This window comes from Petaurus breviceps, unplaced genomic scaffold (assembly GCF_028583685.1).
Source record: "Petaurus breviceps papuanus isolate PSGF00001 unplaced genomic scaffold, PetGlider_PUasm1.0 178, whole genome shotgun sequence".
NCBI lineage: Eukaryota > Metazoa > Chordata > Mammalia > Diprotodontia > Petauridae > Petaurus > Petaurus breviceps.
In genome coordinates, this window is record NW_027185777.1 from 36,359,938 (window position 1) to 36,379,090 (window position 19,153).

A 19,153-nucleotide genomic window follows, 5' to 3' on the forward strand; every position below is an offset into this window, starting at 1 on the left:
TCTGTAAATACCCCCCCCAAAAAAAGGGCTTTGATTTTTATTCTCAATGTGCTAGAAAGACACTGCAGCTTCCAGAGCAAGGAAATTACATAGCTGTAAATGTGCCTTGGGAATATCAGATTTGGAACCTGTATTCAGGATGTGTTGAAAAGAAAAGAAACCTGCAGAGACAGCGAGCTAAACATCTTCTCTTTTCTGATGTAGGAGACTCGCCAAGTCGACCCTGCTGCTCATCCCTCTGTTTGGAGTTCACTATATGATTTTTGCTGTATTTCCTATTGGCATTTCCAGCAAATATCAAATACTGTTTGAACTATGTATCGGATCATTCCAGGTACTGTTATCTGCAGACACTTCCTTTTGTCCAATTTCTCGTGTTTAGCCTCCTAATCTCTGATGCCCTTTTCCTATTTGCAGGGCCTGGTTGTTGCAGTTCTGTACTGTTTTTTGAACAGTGAGGTAAGTCCTTTGCCTTTCTCTCAGGCTTATGGGTAAAAATTTAGCTTTCTTAATTGGGGTCCTAAAATGTTTGCTCAATTATGTGTCACCTCTAAATGTCCATCAGTATCAAAAGGGTCTGGCTTTTTCATTAGGGGTACCACACTGAAAATTGTTTTTGCATATAATTGGGAGAAAAATAAATATTAAATCATCAAAAAAGATGCCAAAAAATACTACACTGGACTCTATACACACTTCTCCAAACAAAGAATGGACTATCTGAGGAGAAAGGGAGAGGGAATTTCAAAATAGATTCCACTTGTAAAGTTAGATATTCCTTACTCTGCAACTGCCATCTTGGCACTTCATATAACTCTCCCCTCATCTGAGTCATCTTCATCAAAATCACATTCATGAAACCCACACCTCCCTCCTCGTCCTCTTCCTCCTCTTCCTCTTCCTTCTCCTTCTTCTCCTCCTCCTCCTCCTTCTCCTCTTCCTCCTCCAGCACCACCACCTCTACTCCCAAAAGTCACACTCTCCTCCCCCTTCAGTCACTGTAAAATGCTGTTACCAAAATAGTCTCCCCTACTACTTTCAAGAGTCCAAAATGCCAGGTTGTCAGGCCCATGACAACAACAGGAAATTTCAAGCTGAAAATTAATTAAAGCCTGCATGCTTTTTAATAAGCATCTGTCCTCAGTTCACTGCAGCTGCTGTCACCTTGCTCCATCCTTTAATCAGATGAAGTAGTGGAAATCAGCCCATAGCTATTTAACATGCAAAAGGGACCATGAGGAAGCAGGAATTCAGTATTCTCAACAAGCAAAGGTGTTAGAGACAGTAGGATCCAGTGTGGATGCCCTGTTTACCACCTGCATATCCACAGGCTATCCCCACACCCAGACTCCTAAGGATGATTACTCACCCACTGCACTTCTAGTCATTGGCTTTGACCACTCTACTGCCCCATCTAAAATTTTCTCTGGCTCTTCATTTCTTTCCATTAGCACCGCTTAACATTTCCTACTGTATCTGTGATGCAAGTCTTATGTGTTTTCCGTCAGCCTCTTTGTCTGACAATATATTTTGCATTTGAAAACTGGGTCTTCTTACCCTAAATTCAACACTTTTTCAACAACATGATGTAGTTGAAAAAGTGTTGCATTTAGAGTCAAAGGACCTGGGTTCAGATTCTGCTACTTATGGGGAAGCTAGGTGGTGCAATGGATAGAGAGCTGGGTCTGGAGTCAGGAAGACCTGAATTTAAATCTGGCTTCAGACACTTACTGGCTGTGTGACCCTGGGCAAGTCACTTAACCTCTGCCTCAGTTTCCTCATCTGCAAAATGAGGAAAATACTGGCAACTACTTCCCAGGGTTATTGTTAAGGCTCAAATGAGATAATTGTAAAGCATTTAGCATACATAGTCTGGTACACAGTAAGCTCTTTATAATGTTAGCTATGACCTTGAGAAAATAGCCAAACCCTTATCTCTAAAATGAGGGGACTGGACCTTTGAGGGCCCTTCCAACTAAATGGGGCTAAGTACCTTATACACAGGAAACAATCCCCCAATCCCACTTTGGCTAATGTGCAGACCCTTAATTCATTCAAAGCCTACTCCCAACTATCACTCTGATACAGGGAAATTGACCTGTCCTACATGAAAACACAAATGAGAGACATAAGGTTTTCTTTCTAAAATATTGCTTTATATCTCACTGAAAGATTTTAAACGTAAATTAATCATCTAATCTAATCTTCCTTTGTATGAATGGTCTAGCACCAGTACATTCTTCTTATTGTTGGTCAGTTGTTGCAGTCATGTCTGACTCTTTTGTGACCCTATCTGAGGTTTTATTGGCAGAGATACTGGAGGGATTTGCCATTTCCTTCTCCAGTTCATTTTCCATATGAGGAAACTAAGGCAAACAGGGTGTAGTGACTTGCCCAGGGTCAAACAGCTAGGGAGTGTATGAGGCCAGACTTGAACCCACCAAGAGGAGTCTTCCTGACTCCAGGACCAATGCTCTGTCCACTGTGCCACCCAGTACATTCTAGGATCTCTCTAAATTCTAGTGATTAGAAGTTTCAATCCTCACATAATTTTGGCAATCTCTTGCCAGAGAAAAGTCTCTGCCCACTCTCCTCTATTTGCTTTCTCTTTCCCATCACTTCATTCTTATGGTTCAGAATCTTAGAGTTGGAAGGGAACTCAGGGGTCACCTAGTCCAACTCCTCTCTGAACAAGAATCTTCTCCACAACACACCCAAAGAGTGGTCAGCTAGCCTTTGAATACCTCTTCTGAGGGAAGCAGTCCTGGAGTTCTGGCCTGGAGCAACCCATTCAACTCTTCCACAGCCTTGGAGTATTGGTAAAGTTTTCTTTTTGTGGAGCCAAAATCTGCCTCTCTAAAACTTTTACATATTGTTCCCTTCTAGAGTCAAGAAAAATAAGTCTAGTCCAGCAGTGTGATAGTAAATGTTTAACAACCTACTCTCAAAAAAGATAATGTATTCTTAAATTTAATCTTCATTATTAACATTTTTCCATTACTTTATTAGGTCTAGATAATCAACAAAATAATAAATCAAGCACTGAGGTATAATGCTTGCTGATATACAAGATATAAAATCTCACACTGAAAATGTAATAATAAGCCTGATTTGGCTCCAGCACACCTCTGGTTGCTAATCCTTTTTCCATATAGAGGCAGTTAGGTGGCATAGTGGGGCAGTTAGGTGGCACAGTGGATAGAGCCTGGCATCAGGAAAACTCATTTTTTCTGAGTTCAAATTCAGCCTCAGAAACTTACTCACTGTGTGACCCTGGGCAGGTCACTTAACCCCATTTGCCTCAGTTCCTCATCTATAAAATGAGCTGCAGGAGGAAATGGCAAACCACTCCAGTATTTCTGTCCAGAAGACCCCAAATGGGGTCACAAAGAGTTGGATATGACTGAAGCAATCCAACAATGACAACAGATGGCAGTGTAGATAGAGCAATGTGCCAAGAAGGAGACCGGAGGTTCAAATCTGGCTTTTGACACTTACTAGCCTTGTGACCTTGGATAAAATCACTTAACCTCTATTTGCCTTAGTTTCTCCAACTATAAAATAGAGATAACAATAGCACCTACCTCTCCAGGTTGTCGTGAGGTTCAATTATGAGGATATTTGAGTGTTCAGCACAGTACCTAACAGCTAGACAGGTGCTATATAAAAATTAATCCTCTTCCCTTCTCCTCTTCCATGACAGCCTTGCATAAGCTTTCCTGTCCCACCCTTTAGTCTTCTCTTTCATTTACTTTTACTAGGCCTTTACTGACCTGATTGTGGACAAGGGGAACCCTGGGACTAAAAGTCTTGCCCTGAACATTGCGGTTAAACCAAAAAACAAAGTTGTTTTTTCTTTTTTCTGAAAGTGACCTGAGAAACCATCTAATCCATCTATTTTATAGACAAGGAGCCTGGGGCCCAGGGAGGTTAAATTATTTGCCAAAGGTCACATGCAACAGAGATAGGAATTGAAGTCAGGTCCTCTCACTCCAGTCAGGGCTCTTTCCCCCATGCTCATTCTTCCCTTCATCAATCCACCAACAAGTATCTGTAGCATCTATTATGTTCCAGGAAGTGTGGTAGGTGTAGGAGATGGGAAGACAAAAATAAATGAGGCAGCTTCTGCCCTCAAGGAACTTACATTCTAGAGGGGGAGTCAACACAATATCTGTATAAGCCTCCACCAACTAAACAGGAGGTCGTTTTGGACTTGTCCATCCCTTTTCCACTCTTTCCTGGCAGGTGCAGAGTGAGCTGAAGAGGAAATGGCGAAGCTTGTGCCTGAACCAGTCCATGAGCCGGGATTACAGGCTACACAGCTCTTCAATCTCTCGCAATGGCTCTGAAAGCATTTTACATTTTCATCGGAATTCCCGCGCCCACTCCTTCCTGCAGACCGAAACCACAGTGATATGAGCAGCATCAACTGCCCATATTTGCTTTAAAAAAAAAGCTACATGAAAGACTGTATCCCATGCAGCCAAATGTGGTATATTTCTCAGCTCTGCTTTGTGTGATTTTGCTTCCCCTCCCCATCTCCATGTCTGGAATGGCCTAGTTCTGGAAGCTCAGCCCTGTAGACTCTGAGTTTTAACATAGTTCCACTCATATTGCACTCTCATGTGATCTTTGTCATTTTTCTGGATCTGAAAGCTAATTATGGCTAAACTGCAGTATTTAAGTTGTTTTTTAAAGAGCTTCAGACCTAGAATGTATGTGCATTTGGGATCTTTGATAATGTGTTCATTATCAAGGGGAGAAGAGAAGGGAGGGAGATGACTCCTGAGATAAAAAAGTCAAAGTTGGTCCACTACAGTGAAAGGGGTCAAGGAGCCAGATCCTGCCCTGTGAAGCACAGCTCATGGTGGTCTCCCACTGACCCCTGTGAAGACTTCATCAACCTCCCTGCTCAAGCCTTTAAGTTAAACATGGAGACAAGGAACCCTTCATCTTCTACGAGATAATCTGATTGGATTCAGACCTACCTCAGTGAAATCTTTACCCTGCAAGAGGGCATTACCCTCTGGCACACAAGGCAGCCATGACAGTTTTTTTGTGGTATCTGGCTTCTAGATGATTCTATATCCCCAAGGCTAATATCAAAATGAACTTTAAAGAAGGCAAAACCACCAAGAAGCTCAGACTTCAGTCAGCCCCCATTCTCAACTCACATGGGGCCTTCACTTCCCCCTTGCCTATTTACCACTCACTCGGAACCCTGGCCATCTCCACTGTGGAATCTATGCAGGCTTTTCTCCTCCCAAACAGTACCCAATATCCCAGACTTCTCTCTCTCCCCTCTCTTCAACAAAATTAACTTATCCTTTGACTCATTCTCAAATGGTCTTTCTCTCACCTAGAAAAATAATCTAATCAACTAATTTTCACTAAAGTATTAATAACTAAAAAGTACTTAAAGTACTGCCCATCTTATGAGTTTTTGCTTTTTAAAAAGGGGTTTCTAACTCCTCCTCTCCCATTAAATCTTTAATGGAGGGATGTTAGGCATTGTAATAGGTAGGTAGATAAGCTTTTAAGGAGAAAAGGGAGTGAAAGTCTTCCTCATGTCATATACCACTTAGGCATCTTCATACTCTGCCTATGTGAGAAGTCAACTCCAGCCTAAATACTCAACCTAAATGTGAAGATATAGACCACATCCCAGTAACCAGAGTAAAAATGAAGGAAATATCAAAGGAGCAAAGAAGGAAACTGAAAAGGTGGTAATGGGGGGAGAGGAGACACTTTGAACTCCTTTGTCACATATCAAAATTGCTTTTAAGTGAAGAATTAATAGAAAGTGCACAAAGAGGGGAACTGTCTACAGTTTCATTTTATAAATACTGTATCATCAATCAGCAGTCAGAACTTCTGGGTTCTATTGTATACAGAGGAAGTGAGGGTTTCTGACCTGAAAGAAATAGAGGAGGACATCTCCTGTGGGAAGGATAGACATTGTAAAGGGCACCCTTGTTTATACTATGTGGGTGGCATACCTGTCTTTGAAGGCCATATCACACACAATGAAATCTGACAAGTCTTGCCTAAGGTTCTGTGGTGGCCTTACAGTTCTTGGTTTGTTTTTAAAAGAAAAATATTGCTTTTTACAGAGGTGAAAGCAGGGGTTCCCAATCTGTCAAGATTCCTAGGGAGGCCCATGGATTGATTTCAAGGGTTCTTCAAACTTGGATTTTGGGGTAATATATATATATATATATATATATCTTTATTTTCATTAACCTCTAACTGAAAGTTAGCATTTCCTTCAATTGTTTAAAAAACATTATTCTGAGAAGGGATCTTAAGTTTTAACAAATTGCCCAAGGGATTCCATAATACACAAAATGTTTTAAAAAAAAAAAACCCTCCTGGGTTAGAAAGAAACAGTGACAGAGTGATGAGTACCTCACTTAATAAAGCTTGGAGGGTGAAGGTCAGGTTAACAACCAGCTTCTGTCTTTCCTTCTAAAGGTGTTCTGAATTGTTACCACTACTATGACCACCACCACCACCACCACCACCATGCACTCAACTCTGCTAGGCAGTCTGCATTCAGCCAACCCCACTCCCCACCCCTTCAGAAAGTACCCAGCCCGAAGTTCATAACCACATGTCAGCAAAACCCTTAAATCATAGTTTTAAAGTCATGAAATTGTATTAAGACTCTCTCACATTGTGTTCAGAAGGTAGAGTTATATGGCAAAGAATTTAAGGGAGAAGATAAGCCTTATTTTTATAACATAAAGCTGGACCATAGTCCTGTCAAAATAGAGTAGTAAGTGGAGACTTTAGGCTAGCGATAAGGGAGTGGTAGGCTGAAACTGATGACAGCAATGGAGTAGACCTGGTGGGGGAGGGGTATGAGGGTGGTTAGAGTCCCATCCTATCCTTCATTTAGTGGTTTCTCACGTTTTCTGAGAGGTGCTTCCATTGCTGCAACGGGGTAGCTGGAGACCATAAAGATCGCAGTTCTTCCTTACATTCACTTTCCTTTCATAAAATCCACATTTCTGATAAACTGGGATTAGGTAAAAATGTGATTTTATTATGACAGAGTGATAGTGTCTTCGAAATAGAAATCAAAGTCATTGAGGTGGACTGACAAACCCTTGACTCATATGAGATTTTTTTTTTATAAAATTAGTTGTAATCAGCTCAGGAAAATAATGCTACTCTGGGACAAGCATTAGCCCATGAGACTAGCCTCATGATACAGAACTGGATGTTATAAGAATGTGTGTGACTTCATTATAATCAGATTCTGTGTTTTGCTTTACCGGAATGGACTGGACAATAATTGGAATAAACGTTCTTTGGCGGGGGAAGGATGAGGCTGGGCAACCTAAAAATTGTCTTCAGTCCCTTGTTCTTCTCTCGTATTCAGCATGGCAGGCACAAAGGTAAGAATTAATCAACCTATCAAAATTATCTCCATAACTTGAGTGCCCTGCAAGAAAAAAAGGGTATAATGATGTTCTTTCCTCCTTGCTGCAGAGGAGTAGGCGAATAAGATTAAAAAAAAAAAAACTAGAAGGGGCATTAGAAGGCACATAACTCAATCCCTTCATTTTATAGATAAGGAAGCTGAGACCCAGGGAGGTTAAATTACTTGCCAAAAGGAATACAAGTGTTAAGGGTCAAAATTGGGCTTTGAATCCAGGCCATCTGACTACAGAGTGAATGCTCTTAGAAGACTCAAAAGAACTGGTTTTATTGTATAGTGTATGACCCTAAGCAAGACATTTCTCTTTTCTGGGCCTCAATTTCCTCATCTGTAAAATGGTGGTAGAGAGGTCAAATTGATGACCTCTTCCAGCTCAGACTCCTAAGATCTTTGATAAATTTGAAAAGGCTTCCTTTCAGGTGATTAAGGGTCTTGTCATGCTTCAAAAGAATATATAGGAATCAAAATCGGGAAAGTACTATCCTGAAAAATTCCAGTCAGTTAAATATTTGCCAAAGCAAATAGGCAGCCCTCTTTTGCTTTTATCGTGTTCAGTAAAGGGAAGTTGTAAATGGCTGCAACATTTACTCAAAGGATAGTTTATTTAGAAAAGCACTGAATGCTCAGATATTCAACTTTTTTTAAATCTAGAATATATATTTGGTAATTGTAACAAAATCCATCATTTCATAAATATTTCCCAAGCTCAATGAACTGTCAATACTTTCAATATAACAATTTCATATATGTAAGTCAACTGAGAATGCCACACTAAGTGTGCATAGAAGGGATCCTCCCAAGTGGGACATATATGAGGTTCTAAATGAAGCTTTATTGTTGTTCAGTTGTTTTGGTCATGTCCAACTCTTAGTAACTCCATTTGGGGTTTTCTGGGACAGAGACACTTGAGCGGTTTGCCATTTTGTTCTCCAACTCATTTTAGAGATGAGAAAACTGAGGCAAACATGGTTAAGTGACTTGCCCAGGGTCACATAGCTAGTAAGTATTTGAGGCCAGATTTGTACTGAGGAAGATGAGTCTTTCTGACTCCAGGCCTGACATTCTGTCCATTGAGTCACCTCGCTGCCTTTCTAAATGAAGCTACTTAAGGGAAAACACATGATCCACTACCAATCACCTATAGAGAAGGGTGAAGGCAAGGCTTCTAAGTCACCAATATAATCAGAGTTACCCTACAAAGGTAAAAACACATTCTAACAAACTCCAGGGATCTTCAGATTCTTTTGTTGCAATACAAAAAAATGGAATCCATTGTTAGAATCACTATTCTAGACAATAGAAGTTGGAAATAAAGCAAGGGTCCCAGACTTTCTATAATGAATGAATAAGTACAACGGTTATTTGCATACACGTCTTATTAAGTCTACTAGACCGCAAGTTCCGTGAGCACAAAGATTGCCTTATTTTCTGCATCCCTCCCCCAAGCACCTCACACATAGTAGGTGTTCAATATATATGCACTGAATAAATGAAAAGCAGTGCTCTGTATCCAGTAATGGGAATGGGAAAGTTAGTGCATACATATCAAGGCCTTCTTTCCCTATTCTCCACCCTCCCTCCCCCAAAGAGAAACCCACAACCACTCCATATAATTATCTTTTCCTTTTTCTAGCTCATTAATCTTTGTGTGAATGGTTTGGCGATTTAAGTACATTCTGATTAGGTGGCTAAGATGTATAAAGTTGGAAAAGGGTCAGAGAAACTGAAGAGTGATTAATATTTATAGCAGGACCAAAGATATGTAAAAAAGAACTCAGCTGTAGTAGTTTGACTCATTTCTACTCACCCTGCCTACAATGTGAACAAGTCAGTTGCATGGGTAGGGGAAAGAGAAAAAGTCTTGTATAACATTATATATTGTATAAAACTTATTGTAACTAAATCAATAAAGCATTGTTTATGTGGGCCATCCCATGTTGTGGAAATAGCTTTGTATTATTTGTACCAGTGTTCAATGTACTGAGATTTTCACCTTTATTACCTTTCCATTGTGAAAGATTACAAAACTAACCTAGATCTAGTCCACGTGCATTGGGACCTTTCTATCCAGCATCCTATTCAATACATTTTAAGCAGTGTAATAATCTTGAACCCATGTTCCATCAATGAATACAATTATGGCAGCATGTCTCATGAACAGAGACTGACAAGAGAGTATAATTGCACTTTACAGAAACTAGAATAACTATATTACACCAAAAATGTCTGGTTCTGATCCAATTTCTCATTATTGTCTTAGATTACTTCCAGAGGTCAGTTGTTTCTAAGAAACTGATTTGTAAGCTCCCTGAAGGCAGGAACTAGGAAGATATTCTACTTCTTTGTTCCTACCACAGGGACTTCTGTGTGGCATCTGCTCAATAAATAGTTGTCTAATGGTACTGAAGAACAGAGAAGCAATGCTGCAAAATGACTTTATTCGCAGTCTTTTTCCAGTGATACAAAGACTATGGTTATATTGACAAGTTTTGAGGAGCTGATGAGCATCTTTTTGGTAAAGTAGGAAACTAAATTATGTACTACAAGTCTGAGGGCTGGAGATGTAGTTTGGGGCTTAGGGAGAGGGGAAGAGTTTTAGAACTGTTTCTACAAAGAAAGAAATTGAGAGATGAAAAGAATAAGATGGAAGAACTGCTGAACAGCAACTTCAAATAAAATTTATGTAGCCTGGGAATGACTTTGATGCCCGCCTCTTACCTGTCTCTTAACCTAGAGCAGGTCTGTTTCATTTACCCCACCTGTACTCATAGTAGTATGTAGGGAGTAGTGTTCCCAGATAGGCAATCATGTGTTTACTACTGGACTCTAGGGTTGCAAAGGGTTATGCTAGTGAGGGAGGGGGAAGGGGAGAAAGAAAGGAAGAGGGAGGAGAGAGGAGATATACTCCAACTACTTGCCACTGTTAATCCTAAACAAGGGCTTCCCATTTACACAAAATCAGCCACAACACCACCAGTGATTAAACAAAAAGCAAAAGCAAATTTTTTCAATTTTAAATTTAAATGAGTAAAAAATTGTACTCATTAAATGCCAAAAAGCAGCAATAATCAAAATCTAACAGTCTACCCTTAAACCTAGGTCACATTCTTCTCCCAATTCACATAGTGTTCTAGGGGACAGTAAGCACAAAAATAAATGAGTAAGGCACAGAAGTAGGGAAACGTATACCTAGGGCAACTCACGATCCTGGAGTGTAGGTCTTGATATCTATGGTCTCTTTAGAGAACAGTCTCTAATGTGTCAAACAAACACTTCACTGCTCTCTGTCTCTCCCCCCCAACCCTAACCCCCTCTTTCTGGGCCTCAGAGATTTTATGCTAAACAAAGCTGCTTCACTGCTACTCTTGAGCCACTGGAACAGTATCAAACTCTTTTAGTGCACAGGCACCCCTGGCAGGGTGTTGATACAGTGTCATGTTCTTTTAGTAAAATATTTCCACATTACACTCTGCATAAACACTTCCCATGGATCTGTAATTGGTGAAGCTAATCAGGTCTGTTCTTTATGCACTATGATTTTACCTTTCACAAGCTGCCGAGGGCAGTAACAGGTAACAGAGGCAAGTTCCTCAGGGCTTTCCCTTCTCTTAAGCTACAGGACTATGCAGCTTTTCCCTAGGCTTTTCTCAGTAAAAATGAATGAAGAGCCTTTCTGATACCTGATGTTCAGCTTCCATGAACTTCTGTGTATCATCTCATACTGATTTCTCAAGCTTCTGGTTTCTGTGAACCACTTCTCTCATCACCTTTTGTGTCTTCTTACTGCTGCTTAATTCAGTTTCTTCTCATTGGGGCAGCTAGGTGGCACAGTGAATAGAACACCAGCCCTGGAGTCAGGAATACCTGAGTTCAAATTTGACCTCAGACACAACACAAACTGGCCCTGTGACATTGGTCAAGTCACTTAACCCCCAATTGTCCTCCAAAAAGAAAAAAAAAATTTCTTCTCAGTGCCTTTCTTCTATATCTTATAATGCCTCAGAACAGAGATTTCCTATATTTAATGATTCACCTATTCCTTCTTACAAGAAACTCTTTTTAAATCTATCTTTCTGTTAGATACCACCCTAATCATTTTTATAAAAATTATCACATAGTCCCTTGAGAGCTATTTGATTTAGAAGTTTTCTTTTTATAGCCTTTAAAAATCTTAAATTTGGGGTGACTAGGTGGTGCAGTGAAAAGAGCACTAGCCCTGGAGTCAGGAGGACCTGAGTTCAAATCAGGCCTCAGACACTTGACACACTAGCCATGTGACTTTAGGCAAGTCACTTAACCCCAACTGCCTTCCAAAAAGCAAAAAAAAAAAATCTTAAATCAGTCCTGCACAAGTGAAGTGATGTTCAACAGTGACTTGCAGAGACCCCCATTTATCTCAATCAAGGCTTTTGCTTCTGAGAGACCCTGCTCTCTCCAGCCCTCTCAGAACTATCTATGTTTTTCCTCAAGTTTTTTTTATCAATGATCTATGTTTTTTCTCAAGCTGATTTTGTCATCATTTCACATTCAAAAATTCAAATAGTTCTTTTCCTGTCCCTTTGTAGCAGCAAGCACTCCAGCATCCCCAGGGTGGCTGCCACCACAGGTTCTTAGATCTGCTTTGTTAAAGGAAAGCAACTCAAAATGGGTTAACAAGCTTACTTTAATCAGTCAAACATATATCATTTACCTCGTTCAGGGGAAAAAGGTCAGCACCCCAAACTTCAGAGTATACAGGTAGAATAATCAAGACATAAACAGATCAAGTAGACAGCTTTCCAAATTGTCCAACCATTACATCCATATCAAATCAACATCTGGGTTTTTCAAAGCTGGGGGGCTCTGGACAACGGCTTCCCAGAATCCATATCAAATCACAGAACACTTCTCAAAGTGAGCCCCAAAACAAAGCTACACATCAGGGCTTATATAGCTTTCTCCTGCCTGAGAATGTAACAACCTTATTGACTCACTGGCCAATCAAGAAGTATCTACTGAAAAACAAGCCTCCCACCCCAGGCTCCAGGTGCACTTTAGCCTAGGGGCGGGGAAGATCTTAAAAATTTACATTCCCATTACACCCTTTCAGCATCCAAAATATCCACAGAACAAAGAGGCTGTACCTTATAATATCCAGCAGATGATTGAGATGTGCAAATGAGCACAGGTCCTTAATCTCTCTGATCCTCAGTTTCCTTATTTGTAAAATGAAAAAACATGACCAGATGGTCTGGTCTAAGAGCTCTCTGAGCTCAAGATTTCCATGGTCTTCCAGAAGCTTGAATACAGAGATATTTCAGTGATCTCTGATTTCATCATTCCTCCACAAATGCAGAACTCAATCTCTCCATACTTTAGCCGATCAGGTTCCATAGTTACTGTAGTTTAAAAATCCATAAACCTACAGCAGGGGTTCTTAATCTAGGCTCCACAGGCCTCCAAGAAATCTATGAATAGATTTCAGGAGATTGGTGAACTTTGATGAGGAATAATAAATTACATACTTATTTCAATATAATTGATTTCCTTTTCAATCTTAGGTATTTTATTCTATGCTTTTAAAAACATCATTGTGAGAAAGGGTCCATAGGCTTTACAGGACTGCCAAATGGGACCATAACACACACACAAAGGTTAAAAATTCCTATCTTACTGCCATGCTGGTGAGGAGCCTCTCTGAACTCTGGCCAGTTCTTTGATGAGAGACATACAATCCATTCACCACTGAACCTATACTCCAAATCATTCTAGCTTGGTAGGACCTCCTAGAGCTTGTTATTCCTCTTAGAGGCTTCAAGAACCCAGGGTCATTGTCATGCCACAGTGAGGTATCAGAAGAATACTTTCCTCTGGAAAAGTAATCCTGACAAAATCAAGAGGTCTGACTATCCCAATCATACTATGTTTATCCATGTTTTAAGGCTTTCTGTTAAAGGAAGAATTCCTATGCCTCCCTTCAAGCTCCTTTAGCACAACCTTCCCTCCTCCTTTCCCCCACTAAAAAAGGAGAGTAGGTGGAGTGAGGAGTGTGCCATTTGCCTCAGGAACCATTACACCTGGGACACAATTTCTCTTACCCTGGAAAGACTGGGAAGGAGTGGAAACCTAAGTGGAATGGCAATATTCTTGGTAAGTTGGACTATTTTTGAGAGAAAGCTATCCACATCCAGACATTACTCACTTTGGGGCTGGCTAGTCCAATTCTTTAAAAAGCATTCAAGCTCACAGGTGGGAGCCTCCTTTACTCTGTTCTGTGACTGTGACCTGAACTCTTAATCCTAGTAAACCTCAAACACATGCTATTAGTCATGAAAAAAAAATGGGCAGAAGACTATCCATCTCCACTTTAAAAGAAATGGGATAAGAACTGAAACTGATTTTATTGGCAAAGGGAATTCCTGTGGGAATGAACTTCCCCCTACTAAAACAGACCAGCACTGATCTACAACTCAGTGTCTTCTAAGTGTCTTAGAAAGCACTATGAGGTAATATAACTTACTGCAGGTGACAGAGCCAATATATGTCAGACTCAGAACTTGAAATCAGGTTTTGCTAGCTTTGAGGTTGGCTTCCTATTCACTATGTTATTCCACCTCTCCACTAGAAAAAATACCTCAAAGCACAAATCCACCTAGACATGGGGTAGTAGCCGTGTCTAGGTCTGCAAAAGAAAGCACAAGAATTAGATTCAGAAGTCAAGAGGTCTGCGTCTAAATACCATATCTGTCATTGACTACTGGTATGATTATGGACATGTCAATTTACCTCTGAGAAACTGATTTGCCTCATAGGGATAATAAGGTGTATAATCCCTACCTTATTCAGGTGTCCAAAGAGTCTGGTATTTCCCATCATTTTCTCTGACCTTCTCTACGAGGGAACAGGTGCTAACTGCTTATAAGGCTATGACAAGATGGATAAATCCCAGGAAGCTAAGTGATTTACCTGTAATCACACAGCTAGTAAGTGTCAGAGGTCCTATTTGAATCCAGATCTTGACTCTAAGTCACTCTATCCAATGAACACATTGACTGTTGTGAGAAATATATTTTATAAACCTTAACACCCTACAAAGTTACAAGTTATAATCATTACTACACTACTATTCACATATAAGAGAAGTTACTTGGGTCAACTGAGTGCTTCCAAAATAATTTGTTTATAAAAGGTCATCTTTATTGTTGTTATTAAGCAAATCCTGACAGCAGCAGATGGGAAGAAGTCCACATTAGGACTACGGCTTATTTTTCTCACAGAATCTTTTTTTAAAAAATAAAAATGTAAATATTTCTCATTCTACAGCTGAGTCTCATCCTGATCTACAAACATCTGACAAGTAAGCGGCCAGTCAGCCTGTTCCTCTTCTTAATGTTATCTCCAGCTGATGAATGTTCAAGAAATGTCCTGTATTATTTGTCCTGTTCTTAGGAAGAATTCCTCCTACAGCCTATTGTGCAGTTTTTGAAGGGGCCCCTTGGTGGTTAGTGATAATAAAAGAGAATTTAGTGCATCTTTTCATATGGAAAATTTGGTATCACAAATGGAAAAAAAGAAAAGAAACCTGTCATTTCCTTCCCTCTCTCCAGGGGCTTCATCAGAGAAAGGAGCTGGCAAGGCAGCCGGAGGTAAATTGGGAAGTCTTCTTGTTGAGAAAGGACTCACTTCAGTTTGGGCTTGTCTGAGACATCACATAAAACACAAATCTCCACAACAAGGAGTGTGAATTTAGCTCCCAAATAGAACTGTTAATATAAATTAAAACAAAGTAACCTTTTCAATTTTTATTTTTTGCATTTCCACACAATTGCATACATTTCTGGTGACTGAAGGGAGACAGCCTAAAGCTGAGCTGATAGGGGTGGGGGACCTGCAGCCTTGAGGCCACATGTGGCCTTCTAGATCCTTAAGAGTGGCCTTTTGACTGAATCCAAATCTTTAAAATAAAAGGCTGCACTTAAGGAACTAGGAGGCCACTTGTGGCCTCAAGGCTTCAGGTTCCCCACCTCTGGTTAAGTAAAGAAGAGTTTGTCACAATGAAATCACAAAAAAGCAGCTTGGTATATTGAGAGGACTTATAACCCAAGAGCTTAGGTCTGAGTATGGCCTCCACAATTCACTAGCTAGGTGATCTGGTACAAATCATTAAACTTCTCTTAGACTCAGCTCCCTTATCTATAAAATAGGGATAATGATAATAATATTTAAATTAGGTTGCCTCACAAGTCTTCAGTGAGGAACAAAGTGAATAATGTAATGCATTCTGAAAGACATTATCATTTCTTCCATGTGACATTTGTGAAAATAGTATTATCATCATCCTTATATAATTTATACAGTGCTTTATAAATATTATTCTATTTTATCTTCACAACAACCCTAGCAAGTAGCTGCTATTATCATTCCCATTTTACAGGAGGAAATTGAGGCAGAGAAAGAGCAAATGACCCACCCAGAGTCATGCCGCTAGCAAGTGTTTAAGGCCAATTTTGAACTCAGGTTTTTCAATATCAACTGTGCCACATAGTTTCCTGTCTCACTTTTACACCATAGATATTGTCATACCACAAATTGTTTTCGGAGCTATTTTACAAATGTTCCATTGCATGATTCACTTAATAATTACACATAAATTATAAGAGCTGTATGTGGAAAGATCTTGGCTTAAAAATATGAGTGTGAAGCACCTGACAGCTAAAAATCATTTTCCTTCTTATAAGCATACAGAAAGGGAACATGACAGCTCTCTTCAAAGAATCTGAAAAACTCTCAAGAGGAAAAGCAATTACACTTGCTCTGCTTAGCGGCCAAATTCGAAGATAGGAGTAATGGGGAAAAGTTGCAAAAAGACAAATTTAGGCTTGATAGAAAGAAGGAAAAAAATGCCTTTACAATCAGAACTATCCCAAAGCAGGATAAGCAGCCTCAGAGGCAGTCATTAACACTCCAAACAAAAGCTAAATGACCACTTGCTGGAAATGTTATAGACAGAATTCTTGTTCACATGTGCATTAGACCACATGTTTGTGGGTCTTGTCCAACTCGAAACTCTGTGCTTATGACAATACTATAAAAGTTTATGGTAACCTCACTCATTGGTATGTATATATTGACATATAATGGGTCAATCTGATCCTTCAAAATAAATTACTCTATTCAGTTGAAGGCCTGAGATATTCAATAAATTCTTTTTGAGCACCAATGAACTTGGTGCTAAAGGAGATTTAATAGAACCTAACAAACAGTCCTTGTCTACCTGCTTACCCTCCAGTTTGGGATTTAATACACAGACCCAATGAAGAAATGAATGGCAGTACCAGTCATTATCTCCTTAGAGCCAAATGGGCATGATAAAGAAAATAAAAGTTGTAAGAGTCAAACAACAAAGGAATCCTTCTAGGCCATGGTGATAGGGAAGACTTCATTAGTGAAGAAGGATATGAACTGGGCTTTAAAGGATATGTAAGATTTAGGTGATTGGGGAGGACAGAAGAGTGTATTAGTGTAAGACTAGGAAAAACTTATAAAGAATGTGACTTATCTCCCTTATCCCTGGGAAGAATCTATAAGAATTTAAGAAGACTAGTATATACTTGCCATGCTGGGATCTACCACTTCAAACCTTCCAAACTAGTCCACGGGCTATTAACCTTTAGCATTCCATTGAAAAGACGAACATCCAAGTTGGGGGAAATATCAGGAACACAGATAAGATTGCTGGAAGGAACATAATCAATAAGCCAGTTCATCCACCATTTTCTGCCACATATTTATTTTTCTTTCTTTTTTAAAACTAATCTGATAACTTCAAACTTTATCCCCAACATACTGCCTAGTAGACTAGTTTGAAGAAAGAAGTTAAATTATACACATTCTAAAATTATTCAGCCAAAACAAAACCAGATCTAAAGATCTAAGTCTAAAGATCTAAACCTTCTCCAAACTGAACCTTAGCCAAATTAATATTTAATTTAGGTCAAAGCATTTTGATCTTGTGATGAGTGTTCCTAATTAGGAATAATTAAGCAACTTGCCATTCACTCTGAAGGACATGTTAAATCTAGAATACATTTTCAGATTAAGTAGCAGATCCCCATAAACAAATTTTCCAAAACACTATTTGACATAAAATTAGCCCTAAATCCTTGCCAGACCTCTATTTTGGGGATGTTGCAGCTCTGGGATGATCAGAAACACATCAGAGAATGGAAAAGATTCTGCCAGGCTTGAATAGGATCTGAGTTACAGTGAAGAATCAAGCCCCAAGGATTGGGGTCTAAGCCAAGGGTCCTTAACCTTTTTCAGTGTCATACCCCTACAGCAGTCTGGTGAAGCCTACAGACCACTTCTCAGAATAATGAGCTAGGGATGGAGACTAAAACCTTGGAGAGAGGACAGAGGAGAGCCAGCGGGTGGGAAACAAAACTAGGTCAAGTGAGAAACAAACATAGCCAAGGACTATTTTTCTGGGTGGACATAAGGGAACGCAAAGAGATAAAGCAGGGAACGAGGCTGAAAGCACAGTAATCAAAAGGTCTTCAAGGAAAGTGAGTTGTGCCAACAGTAACTTTCCATAGACAATACTTTTTAATGGTTTTACCCTTTATGAGGTAGACTACCCCAACCCCAAAGACAAAACTACAACTTAGTTACAGCAATATCTTCATTTACTTCATCCCAAGAACCTTCCACATCACATGCAGGGGGCGTGACTGTGCCCTGGGTGAACTCTGGAGGATCTCGATGGTTCAGAGCCTTCCTTAGTCAAGTTACCTCCCCAGGGGCAGGGGCAGAATTCATACATCACATAGCTGGGCCTAACATTGAAGAGGTATTTTACAGCAGTCCAGACTCCTCATTATAGAAAAGAGAAACAGACTTAGAAAGATGAAATAGTATAATGATAGGACTATGGATCTGAAAATGAAGGGTAGAGGAATGGGGAGAAGATGATTCCTAGAGAATGAAGTCCATAGCTTCAGAGGTATCAAAAACATGGTGAGTAAATCTCCCAAGCACAGTCTGAGCTAGAATAAAATGTAAATAAGAAATAATCAACAAAACAAATGAAAACACAATAAATCATAGATAGTGTTAATACATGATTCTCTAAATCAATATGTGTCTGCAGGGATCCTTATGTAAGGTAACAACCCCCATTTCCTTTTGAGTTTGACACCAACGCTCAGCCTCAAGCACAATCAAGTAAGTGGACAGACTGCTGCAGTTGGAGTGTGGAAGATCCTACCTCAGACATTTCCTGGCTGTAAGACCCTGTGCAAATCACTTATGCTTTCCTCTCAGTTTTCTCATCCATAAAATGGAAATACTCCAAGAGCTGTTGTGTGGATCATCTCTAAAGTGCTTTGCAAATCTTAAAGCAGGATACAAATGCTAGCTATTATCATTAAAACCAATAATCATAGCAATGTTGTGTGCCCCTGCCAGGCTTTGAGGGCATCTAAAGATCCATTTCAGATTCTACCATCTAATCACCTCCTCTAAAATTCATATCAAAGTTCACCTTCTCCAAGAAGTGTCCTTCAACTCAAACTCAGCTCACTCCCTTATTCTACATCCCATGAACTGACACATTCTGCTTGTAGATCACAGATTTACAACTCCTGCCACAACCCTAAATTTTATAGATGAGTTAACTGGGGTCTGAAAGGTTAATGGAGGCAGTAAGTGGCAGAATTAAGATCTGAA

The 19,153-nt window shown here is 39.8% G+C and overlaps 1 protein-coding gene across 2 annotated transcripts in view; it reads left to right on the plus strand.

Annotated features, from left to right (window-relative positions):
- Window positions 1–9,379, plus strand: part of VIPR2 (vasoactive intestinal peptide receptor 2) — a 151,154-nt gene extending 141,775 nt beyond the window's left edge. For both annotated transcript variants that reach the window (XM_069086068.1, XM_069086067.1), the window contains exons 11-13: window positions 205–334; window positions 418–459; window positions 4,246–9,379. In XM_069086068.1, the coding sequence (XP_068942169.1) occupies window positions 205–334; window positions 418–459; window positions 4,246–4,419 (346 nt within the window). In that variant the 3' untranslated portion in view covers window positions 4,420–9,379. The remainder of the gene's footprint in view (window positions 1–204; window positions 335–417; window positions 460–4,245) is intronic.
- Window positions 9,380–19,153: the final 9,774 nt, after the last annotated feature.